At 42.4% G+C, this 14,002-nt stretch overlaps 1 protein-coding gene across 1 annotated transcript; it reads right to left on the bottom strand.

Annotated features, from left to right (window-relative positions):
• Positions 1 to 1,800: 1,800 nt before the first annotated feature.
• Positions 1,801 to 13,956, bottom strand: LOC131490201 (zinc finger and SCAN domain-containing protein 30-like). The gene is made up of 4 exons (XM_058692356.1): positions 13,487 to 13,956; positions 7,963 to 8,461; positions 7,525 to 7,663; positions 1,801 to 4,559 (listed from the first exon to the last, which is right to left on the bottom strand). Exons 2-4 carry the CDS (start codon positions 8,368 to 8,370, stop codon positions 3,628 to 3,630), a joined length of 1,479 nt encoding a protein of 492 aa, XP_058548339.1. The 5' UTR covers positions 8,371 to 8,461; positions 13,487 to 13,956; the 3' UTR covers positions 1,801 to 3,627.
• Between the last annotated feature and the right edge of the window lie 46 nt (positions 13,957 to 14,002).

Here is a 14,002-nt window from a genome sequence, read left to right as displayed (position 1 = left end):
TACCGGCTAGCTGGTGATAAAATTACAGATGATTTAATTTTTTGTGATTTTCTCTGTCTTCCAAACTCTTCTACAATAAATACTTTTAAACTTAGAGAAAAAAAAAGGTTAAAAGGAATGAAAGCCCAGGGTAGTCAAGAAATGCCAAGAAAAGTACATGCTTTCTGTAGCATCTGTGTCCCTCCCAAGTCCTGGGAGGTTAACTTGTTAACTCCCACATGATGTCCTCATTAAGTGACAGTGGCAGACACACCCATCTCACACTAGTGTACCAAAAAAAGCCATCTGTAAATTATAAATCTCTGTTCAAATACAAGTTATTTGTATGAAGGTTATCTGTAGTTGAGAAAAGCGGTAACCTTGAAGTGGAGCCTCTTGTTCACATTAGTGCTTCTTGAATTCTGCAGCCATGGGCAAGTCACCTCACAACTTGACCCTCGGTTTAAAGGAGCTGGGGTAGGGGTGCCTGGGTGGCTCAGTTGGTTAAGTGTCTGACTTTGGCTCAGGTCATGATCTCACGGTTTGTGAGTTCAAGCCCTGTATCAGGCTCTGTGCTGACAGCTCAGAGCCTGGAGCCTACTTCACATTCTGTGCCTCTCTGTCCCCCCACCCTAGCTCACAATCTGTCTCCCTCCTTCAAAAAATAAACACTAAAATATATATATATTATACATATGTATATAATATATACATTATATGTATAATATATATATTATATAATATATATATTATATATACATATATAATATGTACATATATATACATATATGTACATATACATATATATGTATAATATATATATTATACAGAGAAAATCACAAAAAATATATATATATATTTTTTTCTTTTTAAAGGAACTGGAGTAGATGATCTATAGTTAAAGCTTCAACATTCTGTGTTTATGAAAGAGGAGGCACCAATATAGATTTTCTTCTCCAGCCTTCCCAGAAAAAGAATAAATAAATTGTGCTCAGGGCCCTCTTATATATTTTGGTATAGAGGCTATCCAGGGGAGTAATGTTTACCTTAAATGGATCTTGCACAGATACACGGATTTTAAAAGATGTGCAATTTAGGCAAGATGCTTAGTTTCCTACCTTTCACCTTCTCCCTCATTTCCATAGACTGCAATTAACTGTCCACCTGAGGATTGGAAATTTAAGCAAATCTGACCTTGGTCTCTCCCAGCTCCCCCATGAATCTTTGTTTCTCTTGCCCCATTAAATGAATCCTCAAAGTAAGGGAGATTGCCGATTAGAATATTTCCCATGCAGAAGAAACTGACCTGGAGAGCATTTCTGCTAAAAGGAAGGGTGAGCTCAATGGGCAGACCTCACTGATACCCACCCACCCCTTGCCTTCTGATGGGTCAGACATTGCTACTCAGTAACCCTATCCTCAGCAGCTGTCTTGTTGGCTGGTGCGAATGATCACAAATCTAAAGGGTCATGGGGTTTTTCTGCACAGGTTTCTTCTAAGGACCTGCTGAGAGAGGAGGGGAAGCCCTGGGCAGTCTCCCAGACTCCTCCTTAAGTGATTCTGGTGGACGCAATGTGTATGATGTGTGTTTAAAGAAGCTACTTGCTCTGGTTCCCAAAGCTTTTCAACCAGCTGTCCCCTAACTTTTGTGGCTTCACCTGGTGAAGTGCAGCCCCAGGGAATAGCTATCAGTTTCCAGACACCTTTTGGCCCAGGAAAGAAGAGTTAAGAAGCCAATTCCTTACTTCTTGCCACAACCCCCTCTCCCAGCATACCTCCACCATGCTCCCTATTCCAGAACAAATCATTTCAAAGCAGGGCTTAAAATTCAGATTTTATTACAATACATCTTGCATTACATTCTAACACTAAACAGTTTAAGTATATACTCAAAAGTATAAACGTTCAAATCAATTACTAAAAATGATTTACCAAGCAAGATTTTTACCAATACTAGAGTTGGGGGAAGACAACTAGAAAGTACTCCAAAATGTTAACGTTTCTGTAGGTGGTGGGATTGAAGGTGATTTCTACTTTCTCATTTTCTGTATTATCAACATTTATAATTAATTCACAACCCAGGGAAAAAAAAACTAAATAAAATTTACATGAAATCATCTGATTGTCACCTATAGGAAAGGGAAACTTCATCCATTTTAAGGGTCTCTCTAGACTTCTGATTGACCTCATTCAATGACAATCCCCCAACCTGTGGACATAAAGACTGTCCCCCTCCCCCAATTTCACCTCCCCTATTACCCATAACAGATTTGATCACCAAGTCTCCAGAAGTAACAGTATCTGGAAGGGAAATCAGGACATCTTAAAAGAGAAATCAAACTTTCTCTTACATATGAATTGCCTTCAGCAATTAATGGTGGGTTAATTAAAACCGCCAAAATAAAAATCAACAGAGAAGTAGAGTTTTGAGGAATCTAAGGGCGTAATTCAATAAGGATTCATTGCCTTCAAGTAACTTAGTATCTTCTAGCTGGTGATAAGGGGAGGGGACAGGAAATGAGGAATAGTAGACCTTGGGAAGGCAGACCTCTCACTCCTATGCTTCTGTGAGCTTCCCATTTCCTGAGCCCTAGGGGCACGGAACACCAACACTGTCCCTCTAGCCTCCAATATGTCTTCTTTCCGTGGTGTACATACATGCCTTTTTCCATATGATGCGCCAAAGTCTACCTAATCACACTGACTGTTCTGGGTACCTCAAGGTCTCTTAGGTCACTCTGGGTCTGGGATAGGCTACCCAAATCTGTGATTATAAACAGAAAGAGAGGAATCAACACATGTCCTCTGAACCAGGGTCTACGAGAAGAAATTCCTGCTTGAAAGGAATCCTGATGAAGAGACCTCTATAGATCCTCTCTCCATATCTTTGTATGTGCTATAACCTTTGCCTATAATGTTCTCTTCCCTCTTGCCTTGATCTGCCTAATTTGTACACACCCTTTATTCCTCAACAGAGATTTCATCACCTCCAGGAAGCTTAAGTGACTCCTAAACCAGGTTAGGTGCCCCCATTGTATTTTGACAGAATCCAAGATTTATCCTACCAAAGAACTTATCACACTTTACTGAAATTACCTGTTTAATAAATATATATGTATCCCATTAGCCCTTAACTCTGGGAGAGCAATGGCCATGTCTGCCCCCCATGGCTGGCACATAGCAGGTGCTCAATAAATAAACAAACCTCAACTGACCTCTGGAAGCTCAGGGCTGAGGAGAGAACTGGCAAGGGGGCAGAATGAGCTATAAACTGATCCAGGACAGAATTCAACATTTCACAACCTCACAATTCAACACCTCAGAGAACCGAATGACTCTCAGCACATGCCTCCAACTGCCAAATGCACGATGTTCTTGCTGGGCAGAGATCCTTGCCATTGAAAGCACCACCTTTCAGTCCATCATGTAAGAAGCTCTTTCAGGATCTCTGCCCCAATCCTGGCCTTACTGTGTAAGTGCTCATCCAACACGTCAACAACCGTATTTTTGTGGATCTGCTCGTACAGTAAGTACTGACTCAGACAGGAAGGACAGAAACTCTGCTCTTAGGAAACGTTTAACTTTTGTGCAGTCTCACCCCAAAGCGAATCCCTAGTATGACACAAGTATACAACTCTTACCCAAGACTTAAACTCTGGTGTGAGTTCTCTGGTGCTGCATAAGGCCTGACCTATGCCTAAATGTTTTCCTACATTCATTACATTCATAAGGCTTCTCCCCAGTATGGATTCTCTGGTGCTGCGTGAGGGCTGAGCTCTGATTGAAGGATTTTCCACATTCATTACATTCATAAGGTTTTTCTCCAGTATGAATTCTTTGATGTTCAATAAGGATAGAGCTTCTACCAAAAGCCTTACCACATTCAGTACATTCATAACCTTTGTCTCCAGTGTGAATTTTCTTATGCTGAATGAGGGCTGAGCTCCGGCTGAAGGCTTTCCCACATTCACCACATTCATAAGGCTTCTCTCCAGTGTGAATTCTCCGATGCCTAATGAGCTCTGAGCTGCCCCTGAAAGCTTTTCCACATTCACAGCATTCATAGGGTTTTTCACCACTATGAATTCTCTGGTGTCTAACAAGGTCTGAACTCAAACTAAAAGCTTTGCCACACTCTTTACACGCATAAGGCCTCTCCCCAGTATGAATTCTCTGATGTCTAATCAGCTTTGAGCTCTGGCAAAAGGCTTTCCCACAGTCCAAGCACTCATAGACCTTTCCCCCAGCGTGAACTCTCTGTCGTGTTACAACATTTGAGTTCACACTGAGAGTCCTTTCACTTTCGTTACGTCCAAGGACACTCTCTTCTGTGGAGATTTTCTTGTTGAAGACCGCCAGACTAAGATGTCTTTCCTGAGAAGGGAGCTGACTCATTTTGTTCCTTGCAACTGTTCCTTTTGGCTTCTCAAAGATGTGCAGGCCTCCCAAAGCTTCTTCAACTATCTGTCCTGAAGGAGTTTCCCCAGGGAGTCTTCCTGGGGATATCATGGCTGCTGATGCTACACATTCAAAAATTTCTTGCTTTGTTGTTAGTACTTCATCACCCACCAGCTTGCCATCTAAATATGTGAATAGAAAAATACTAGTGTCATTTGATCCCCATGTCAAAAGAAAGGAATCTATTATAACCAGAATAGAAAATAACCAAACAAAATAGGTATTTACCTATTAGGAGGAAAACTCTTAAGAACTAGCTTCCCAATCCAGAATTTTGAGAAGTGGCCTGGGGTAGTGAGAGGTGGCACCCTCAGAAAGCAAGGGGGACAAAAAAGAGTCAGCACTGGAGAGGGATGGTGAGCAGGGAAACACATCAGTTAGAGGAGACAGTGATACATAGGAGTAGCAGTGAGAAACCAGGAAGCTAGAAGACAATCCTGGGTTAGAAGAGAAGATGCATTTTTTTGGTAATGAGGGAAAGGAAAAGAGGTGATAGGGAGTGCTCAGGAAGAAGAGAGAGGTCTAAGACTCTTAAATAAATGGTGCTCCTAGAAAAAAAGGAGAGCAGGATATACGATTAGGAAATGCTTTCAGGGTTAGAACTGAGCAGAGGTAGATGAGCAGGAACTAGAATGCGTTAAGTTAATCGCAGGTTCTGGTAGGTTCTAAGTAGATCAAACGATTATAAGCAAATAGAATAAGACATACAGAGCATGAGAAAAGGAATACTCTAGGATCAGGTAGAAGTCTTATATGTTCACTTTTTTATGTGTAAATGGTCAAAGGTAGATGGAAACAAGAGACAGCTGTGATTTCCTGGAGCCAAACTTTCAGCTCTCACACAACAAGCCCCTCTCATTTTGAGATTTCTAGTAGCTCAGAAGGAGACTACTAGATAATGGCTGAGGCAACTTGAATTATTTTGAGGGTGAAAATCTAAAAAACTGCTCAGTTACTTTCATCCTCCCAAAAGTCCTCTAACCTCTGGGGTGTCTGGGTGGCTCAGGCGGTTAAGCATCCAACTTCGGCTCAGGTCAAGATTTCATGGATCGTGAGTTCGAGCCCTACCTCAGGCTCGAGCCTGAGCCTGCTTCAAATTCTGTCTCCCTCTCTCTCTCTGCCCCTCCCTTGCTCTCTGTCTCTCTCTCAAAAATAAACGCCTAAAAAGAAAAGTAGACAAAGGACACAGAGAAAAAAAATACAAATGGCCAATCAACAAATTAAATGATAATTCACTAATATATAGCTATAAACCAAAAGTCTTCTAACCTTAAATACAGTTTACAGACCAGGAAACTAAGGCTCAGAGAGGCAACATAACCTATGTGAGGCCACAGAATTCATAATTTAAGAGCCAGATTCAAAGACGCTCAACATCAAGGCTTGCCGTTCTCCCCTAAGTCCCTTCTGCTATTTCCCTACCTGTTCAGTGTGGCCTATGTGGTCTAAAAGCCTTTTAACTAGGGATGTGGTCTTTAATTGCACATTGACAAACATGCTTTTAGCTTTCATGTTATGTAGATAATGCTCCACTGCCCACCCAGACCCGCTTTACTTATAGGGTGCCTCCTTGCCCAGCTGCTGTTGAGTGTTGGCTCCTAACCACCCAGTTGCCCTCTTCTCTGGAAAGTCGCCCTGGCTGATGAGAACCACCTGGCCCAGGATGTTATTTCCACCCTCGCTGCCCCACACCCACCACCTTAAGAAGGGACAGCTCAGCACTGCAGTCATGCTGGAGGAGGGGAGGGTACCCCAAACCCCCAGAGATTAAGCCAAGGCTAGGTTTTACCCAAGACCACATCATAACCCTGCTTCTCTCACACCATTACAGATTTCTCCTGAAGAGCAAACCCTCCTTTAAATCACATGTACCCAAATCTCCACATCTCAGGCTCTTCTTCTGGCAAGACATACTGTTAGGCTTGTGAAGAACCTATGGAAAGATTATAACCAAGGCTGTAAGGTCATAAAGCTTCAACAGTAGAGTTTGAGATGGAGGGACACTGGAGAAGGAAGGGGCTTTTCTTCCTAGTGCTGTTGTGCTCTGTTTGTTCCTGCAGCACCTGCTCACCACCAATTAGTCCCAGAGGCACCATCCCTCTGGGTGGCTTCCCAGCAAGTCTGGTGTCACGGCACCTCTCCACAAGGGTTCTCGGCACCCCAGAGGGTGGCTACCACAGCACACACACCCTCTCCCTGCACCTCATGGATGGCTTCCCTTGGTACCCTAAAGTGCAGCTTCCCAGAAAGTTCTGGCAGCACAGCACTTCATTGAACATGTCCATCCAGCCATCCAGTGGACCACAGCTGTGTCCTCTCCAACAAGATCTGGATCTCAGCTCTGACAGGGCAGAAGGAAGATGTGGTACTCTCTCACAGATTTGTTCCTTCCTTGGATGCTGTGCCTCAGCCCTAAAGATTCCCTATATGTGTTATTCCCGTATTATTTAGACTTTTTTTTTTTTTACCACTTAGTAATTAACCCCATTATAGTCAATAATTCTTTTTTTTAACTTTTTAAAGTTTATTTATTTATTTTGAGAGAGAGAGTGCGTGCAAAGGAGGGGCAGAGAGAGATAGAGAATCCCAAGCAGGCTCGACACTGTCAGCACAGAGCCCAATGTGGGGCTCGAACTCTCGGACTGTGAGATCATGACCTGAGCTGAAGTCAAGAGTCGGATGCTTAACCAATGAGCCACTCAGGCATCCCTATAGTCAATAATTCCTAACATTCAACTTTCCCTGTTCAAGCTACTATGTAGTTTCTATTACTGATACACTATTCATCTCCACCTTAGAGACTGCCTTGCCAGTGGACCATTAAAAAAAAAAAAAGAGTATATTGGTCTTTGAATGTTACGGGTGTTAGAGAATTTTATTAGAGACCTTAATTCTTCACCCAAAGTTAGAAATTATATTGGAATTTCAGATTCTAGGCAGAGCCAATGGAAGAATATTTCAAGGCATGGAGGGGACCTTTCCACTAAACTTAACGAAGCCACAAATGAATGTCATTAAGAAAATGCACTATGCCACAGATGATAGCCCCACCATCATCCTCAGCCCCAATGGACTGTGACTCCTCACCTCCCTCGTGGGAAGCCTGGGACTCTTGAGTCTCACTCTTGCACTGGTTCTCCAAGGGCTGGAGCTGTATACTCAGAGACTTCAGTGCTCCTATGGATGTCATTTCCTTCCAGATCATTCCTTGGCCATGAGCCGTGTCCTAGGAGTAATCAAGTACCAGCACTATGATTCTGAGGATACAGAAGAAAAAACAAAACAACAACCAAAAAAAACCCCTAGAACAAAGGGACAAGGCAGCTGGAGTCAGAAACTCATCCAGATGATTAGAAAGAAAACAACAGGACTAAAAGCCCTGGTGCCTTGGCCCCAGTAGACAAATAATAACCCAAAGACAAAAAGTTTGTAACTTTCTGATAGCCACGTCAAGGCCACTCATAACTTACATAACTATTAACTTATAAAAGGTAAAACTAACAAACAAAAACACCTACTTCTTACCTGTTGCCTTGGTTCGTCAAGTTCTTTCTCCAGCTCCTCCAGCATAGTCACGGCTTGCTCTCCGTTCTTGGGCCGGTGTTCTCGCAGCCAGGCCTGCAGCTCCTCAGGCAGGATGGCCAGGAACTGCTCCAGCACCAGCAGCTCCAGGATCTGCTCCTTGGAGTTCACCTCGGGCCTCAGCCACTGATGGCAAAGCTCCCGGAGCCGGTTCAGAGCCTCCCGGGGCCCAGAGGAGTCAGAGTAACCAAAGTGCCTGAACTGCTGGCGGAAGGTCTCCAGGCCACAGGTGTCTCCCTGAAGGCCAAAGTCCTGCCCACAAACATAATTCTCTTCTTCAACCTTCACAACTATAAGTCCTTCTTGTTCTTTCGAAGCATGGTAGGCCAAGGCTGCAGTTTTTCCTGACATTCTTGGCCGAGACAGTCTGAAAATGCTGCTCAGTTGAGGCAGGGAGGGAATGAAAGTCTGTGTCTAAGAATTCTGATTCTTTAGGTAGCTCCTGAGATGGACAATGAGGAAAAAATGTGTTTAGAATACAAATACAGGATTTTGAAGACCAGTTGCCAGACAGTGTAGTAATGAAAAGTGACTAAAAGGGAGTTTCCATATAAACAATACAGGGATGCCTGGCTGGCTCAGTTAGTAGAGCGTGCAACTCTTGATCTCAGGGTCATGAGTTTGAATACCACGTTGGACATGGAGCCTACTTAAAACATAAAAATAAAATAAATAATACAAATAAATAAACAATACATTAATGGTGATTCAGGATTTTTTTCAAGACATGAAATAGAAAATTTAAGAATCACCAAAATCAACTCAGCCTTTGGAAATAATGCTAGGGTTAACACTGGGGATAACAGTCCTCTTAGATCATGGAAAGCAGGAAAAACACTGTGGTATATTATTACTTCTTAGAATAATAATCACCATTTTATTGAGTACTTACTAGATGCCAAACATTAGCTGGGTATTTAACATAAATTTATTTAATTTCCCTAATAATTCTATTAAGGACAATCATAATGTGCTCATTTCTAAATGAGGCTACTGAGAAGCATAAGCTGACCAAAAAGACAGCCCGTAAGCAAGAGAACCAGATTCTCCAACAAGAGTATTGAGCTCTATTAGCCGTGGGGTCTCCCCCAAAGAAGGGAATTTGCACTTAATAAACACCTATTGGGGCACCTGGGTGGCTCATTCAATTAAGCAATTAAGTGTCTGACTTCGGCTCAGGTCATGATCTCACAGTTTGTAGGGCTGAGCTGTGTTGACAGCTGTGCTGACAGCTCAGAACCTGGAGCCTGCTTCGGATTCTGTGTCTCCCTCTTCTCTCTGCCCCTCTCCTGCTCGTGCTCTGTCGGTCTCTCTCTCTCTTAAAAACAAATAAACATTAAAAAATTAAAAAAAAAAATAGGGGCACCTGGGTGGCTCAGTCGGTTAAGCTTCCGACTCTTGACTTTGGCTCAGGTCATGATCTCACAGTTCGTGAGTTCCAGCCCTGCATCAAGCTCTGAGCTGAAAGCACAGAGCCTGCTTGGGATTTCTCTCTCCCTCTCCCTCTGCCCACCCCCTTTCCCCCAGCTTGCGCTCTCTCTCTCTCTCTCTCTCAAAAAATAAATAAATAAACATTTTTAAAAATCCACCTTTCAAGGGCGGGGCACTTTACAGATACTATTTTATTGGGGTTTAACAATAATACTATGTGATAAGTATTATCATCCCAATTTTACTGATGAGGAAACTGAGATTTTTAAAAGTTAAGCAATTTAGGAGCGACTGGGTGGCTCAGTTGGTTGAGTATTCAACTCTTGATTTCGGCTTGGGTCATGATCCCAGGGTCTTGGAATCAAGCCCTGCATCAGGCTCCACACTGAGCACAGGGTCTGCTTAAGATTCTCTCTCTCTCTCTCTCTCTCTCTCTCTCTCTCTCTCTCTCTGTGCCCCTCTCCCCTGCTCTCTCTCTCTCCCTCTCTCTCAAATAAAATAAAGAAATAAAAGTTAAGTAATATACCCAAGGCCCCAACCTGGTACATAGCAAAGTCAAGATATGAACTTAGGATTGCCCAACTCTAAAGTACTTGTTTTTTTATTACAGATAGGGGTTAACCCAGGACAATCATGGTTGGTACTATTTAAGTGATTTAAAAAATGTTAGGAAAGGGCCTTGGAGAACGGCCAGAGTGAACGTACAAACAAGGAAAAATTCTTGACTTTAAGTCACAGGTTCTAAGACAGTACAAAGAAAAGAGGAATGAATTCCTTCATCCATTATTTCAACAAATACTTGAGCTGTGTGCTAGGCAGTATAGTGAACAGGATTCTCAGGAGTAAAAGGTGTGTCCTCAAAGACTCCATAGTGTGGGAGAGCAACAGGGAAACCAGGAAATACAGTGTGGAAAATCCAAGGATAGAGGGAAGCAGGCAAGGTAGCACAGAGAAAGACAACTAAGACCAGGAAGACCTGCCTGCCTGGGAGAGACATGTCAGCAGTCTGATAAGAGTAAGCCAGGTGAAAATGTAAAGTAAGGTCATTCAGGCAAAGACAACAGTCGGTAGAAGATATGGCCCACTGAGGAAACTGCAGGTGTTTTAGGAAGGCTAGACTAGTGGTTGTCTCCTCTGGCTCAGAATCAGCCATGGAGCATGGACCCCACAACAGACTTCCTGAGTCAGAATCTCTGTGGGTAAGGTTTCAATAAGTGCCCCCAAATGCTTCTGATGTGAAGCCACGGTAAAAAAAACAAAAACAAAAACAAAAACAAAAACACAGCCAGAAAGCCTGGGGCATAGTTAAGAAATAGTGAGAAAGGAGATACCTATGGTCTGACAGGTTGCATTGCAGAGTTTGAATTTGATCCCCACAGCCACGGGGATGGCTGGAGCGTCTGTCTGCCCACTCGAGAAGGAGTAGAGAGAAGAGACAGAAAGGGGTCTGTTGCCACCACTTGGGCAAGGAGGGCCCGAGCTATGGGAGCCAAAGGTAAAGACAGATTTGACAGGAATTAGACACACACACTGGATAAGGGTTTCGAAGAGAAAGGAGTCAAGAACTTGGATTTTTGGCTGGTGCTGGTGACTGAAATGATGGTGGTATCATCATTTCTTGAGCTATTTATGACAAAATTCAGTCTGAGATACCTACAAAGCAGCGTTCCTAAACTGTGTTTTTTCCATTTACACCTAAACAGAGAAACTCAGGAATATTTTTCCTCTTAATTTTTTTAGGATTTGAAAAATACTAAACACATTTGTTTAGTTCTTATCATGTGACGAATGACATTTAAAAAATCCCCTAGCGATGCATCATCAGATCTGTGCATCACTGTGTACATAGCATTTACCAAGGGTTGCATCCTTTACTTAATGACCACTGGTCTAAGTCATGGATCTTGCCCCTTAATTTCAATATGTTTGTGATACTATTAAATTTGTTATAAATATTATGCTCCTCTACACAGAGTTCCATAGGTTAGCCCTTAAGTCTACCACTGTTTTCACTGTCTCCCAGGCATCTCTACTCTGGATCTCTCAGCTGAGCACCAGCCCTATTTATTCACTGTTTCTCACTCCCATAATGCCTCTTGAATTTCTCAAAAGGACCTGAGACAGCACATTCATGACCAATTGATGATTCCTCCCACTCCAAATCTGCTCCTCTCCCAGTGGCCCCCTCTCAGGAAGTAGGAACATCCACCTGGCTGCACTTCTAGAAACCTGAAAGCATCCCTAACACCTCCTTCCTGTATTTAATGCAAATTAAGCCCTCTTGATTTTATTGCCTATCTCCAGAATCTGCCCCTCCCCATCTCTGCCACCACGATCTTCATGCCAACAACCATCCTCTCACACTATACAGTAACACACAGTATGCTTATACTGTAACCAGACAACCTTTTCAAATTGCAAATCTGATCCTGTTCCTCTGACCAGTTTTTTTAAAAGGCAAAAACAGAAGCAAAAACAAAACCTTCAGCCAATCTCTTTGGTTATACTCATCTCATTTACAGATGCCCGAGATGAACCCCCAGCCTGAGTCAGAACCTCCTACGTGGGGCTTTATATTTGTAAAACATTCTGCAAGTAAATCTGATGTGCAGGCAGGGTTGGGTTAGTCAAGGAGGCATAAGAGATACAGTTAAAGAGAATTTTGATCCTTTCCCTCAGAGCACTTCTCTCATTTTGTCAGTTTATATGCTTTAGAGGGACTATTGGGTTAATACCTGTCTTCTCCACGATTAAAACCGTAAGTTACATCAACATTTTTGCTCACCATTTTATCACTATCACTCAATCCAATGCACAGTACAGAATATGTATATGTATATATATATCCATATATATTCATATATCTACATATATATTCATATATATATCCATATATATTCATATATCCTCATATATATCTATATATATGAATATATATGTATATACATGTATATTTATATATACTCATATATATGAATATATATACTCATATATATTCATATATATATACTCATATATATTCATATATATATATATACTCATATATATTCATATATATATATTCATATATATAAATGAATACTACTATTGTAAAAAAAAAGTTTCAAAGAGGCAGTGGTCAACATTGTCAAATGCCCAACAAGGACGGAAAAATGTTTCCATGGCACTTCTCATAGTGCAGGGAGATGACAGCTCACAGGAAAAACACCAGCTTTGGAGTCAAGTGACACAACAGTTTGGAATCACAGCACAGCCTCTTACTAGTTGTGTGACAGCAGTCACCAACCAAACCTTTCTAAGATTCCATTTTCTCTCCTAAAAATGGAGTTAATAATACTTTCATTGCAGTGTTACTATAAGAATTGGAAGTAACAGACATCTAGAGTAGTGCCTGATGTATTAAGCGTATCTTTTTATTCTGGCGTTTTGACATCTGGGCCTTCCTTTCACTGGAAGGACTGTCCTTCCCAGAGCTAGCAGATTCCTAGAGATAATAAACTCACCTACAGGGTGCTTTTCATATGCAAACCAACCCAGAGCCCACACACCACCACCTCCTGTACTGGGATTTCTCATCCAGGGCCACCATTCCCCTGCCCTAATCACCCAGGGTCAGATGCCAGAAAATCAGGCACAAGCCCTATGCTTCAGAGCACACTGAAACTATTCAAACTAGCCAATCGCAAACCTGTTTACCCTGCCTCACCCATTCCTTCCCACAGAAACCACGATACAGGCTCCTGCCCACTTTCCCCTCACCTGGCCTCCTGACTGATCCTGTGATTTCACCATGTGTGACCATGTGGGGCATGGCATGACCCCTCCTCTTGGAAACCATGAGTAACAAACTATCTTTGCAATGGCAATCATCTCCAGATCTATTGGCCTCACCATGCCTAAATAATAATAAAACTTAAATTTTAAAACACTTGGCCCATAGCAGGTTCTCAATGCATGGTAGATATGGCACAAGGGAAAGGCAAATTCCACATCACAAGGCGTGGGATATAGAATAGGTTTTATTGGGGAAACTTACCAGCTAGGGGTCAGTAAAATGAGCACAGGTCCTGTGATTCTTCCATCATCCCACAAAAGGGAATTCTGGAGAGAGGTGCTGCTGTTTCAGGGAAGAGCTCCTTCTAACTTCTCAGTGTCAATGTTAAGAAAGCAGCCTTGTCATTGGGGGCCATAGGTCCACTGTTTGGTTGACCTATGTTTATTAAGTGCCAGTGTTGACAGAGTTGTCTAGGGAACCCCTATGGAGAGGGCTGGAAGCTTAGATATGGCTCTTCCCTCTGGGAGGAGAGATCCTGGTCCAAGCTAGCTCTTAGTCCAAGCAACTCAAGGACCTCCAGGGCACTTTTGGACAAAACTGCTTGTTACAGCATGACTGTTACTATAATGTATCTGCATTGTTTGCTTACTATATGGTAACAGAAAACACTGAGTTTTTATTGTAGAATCAAGCACTGTCTACCTGTTCATTTCATCTTCACAGCCCTTTATGGTCTAGATTCTACTGTTTAACTGAACAGAAACTGATGTTACTTAA

The sequence above is a fragment of the Neofelis nebulosa genome, chromosome 11 (assembly GCF_028018385.1).
Source record: "Neofelis nebulosa isolate mNeoNeb1 chromosome 11, mNeoNeb1.pri, whole genome shotgun sequence".
NCBI classification, from domain to species: Eukaryota; Metazoa; Chordata; class Mammalia; order Carnivora; family Felidae; genus Neofelis; species Neofelis nebulosa.
This window is presented reverse-complemented; position numbering and strand designations above follow the sequence as displayed.

Coding starts and splice junctions, on each gene's coding strand:
- LOC131490201 (XM_058692356.1), bottom strand. CDS start 8,370: ATGTCAGGAAAAACTGCAGCCTTGGCCTACCATGCTTCGAAAGAACAA. Junction 7,664..7,962: donor TTGACGAACCAAGGCAACAG/GTAAGAAGTAGG, acceptor GATTACTCCTAG/GACACGGCTCATGGCCAAGG. Junction 4,560..7,524: donor CCAGGCTTCCCACGAGGGAG/GTGAGGAGTCAC, acceptor TCACATATTTAG/ATGGCAAGCTGGTGGGTGAT.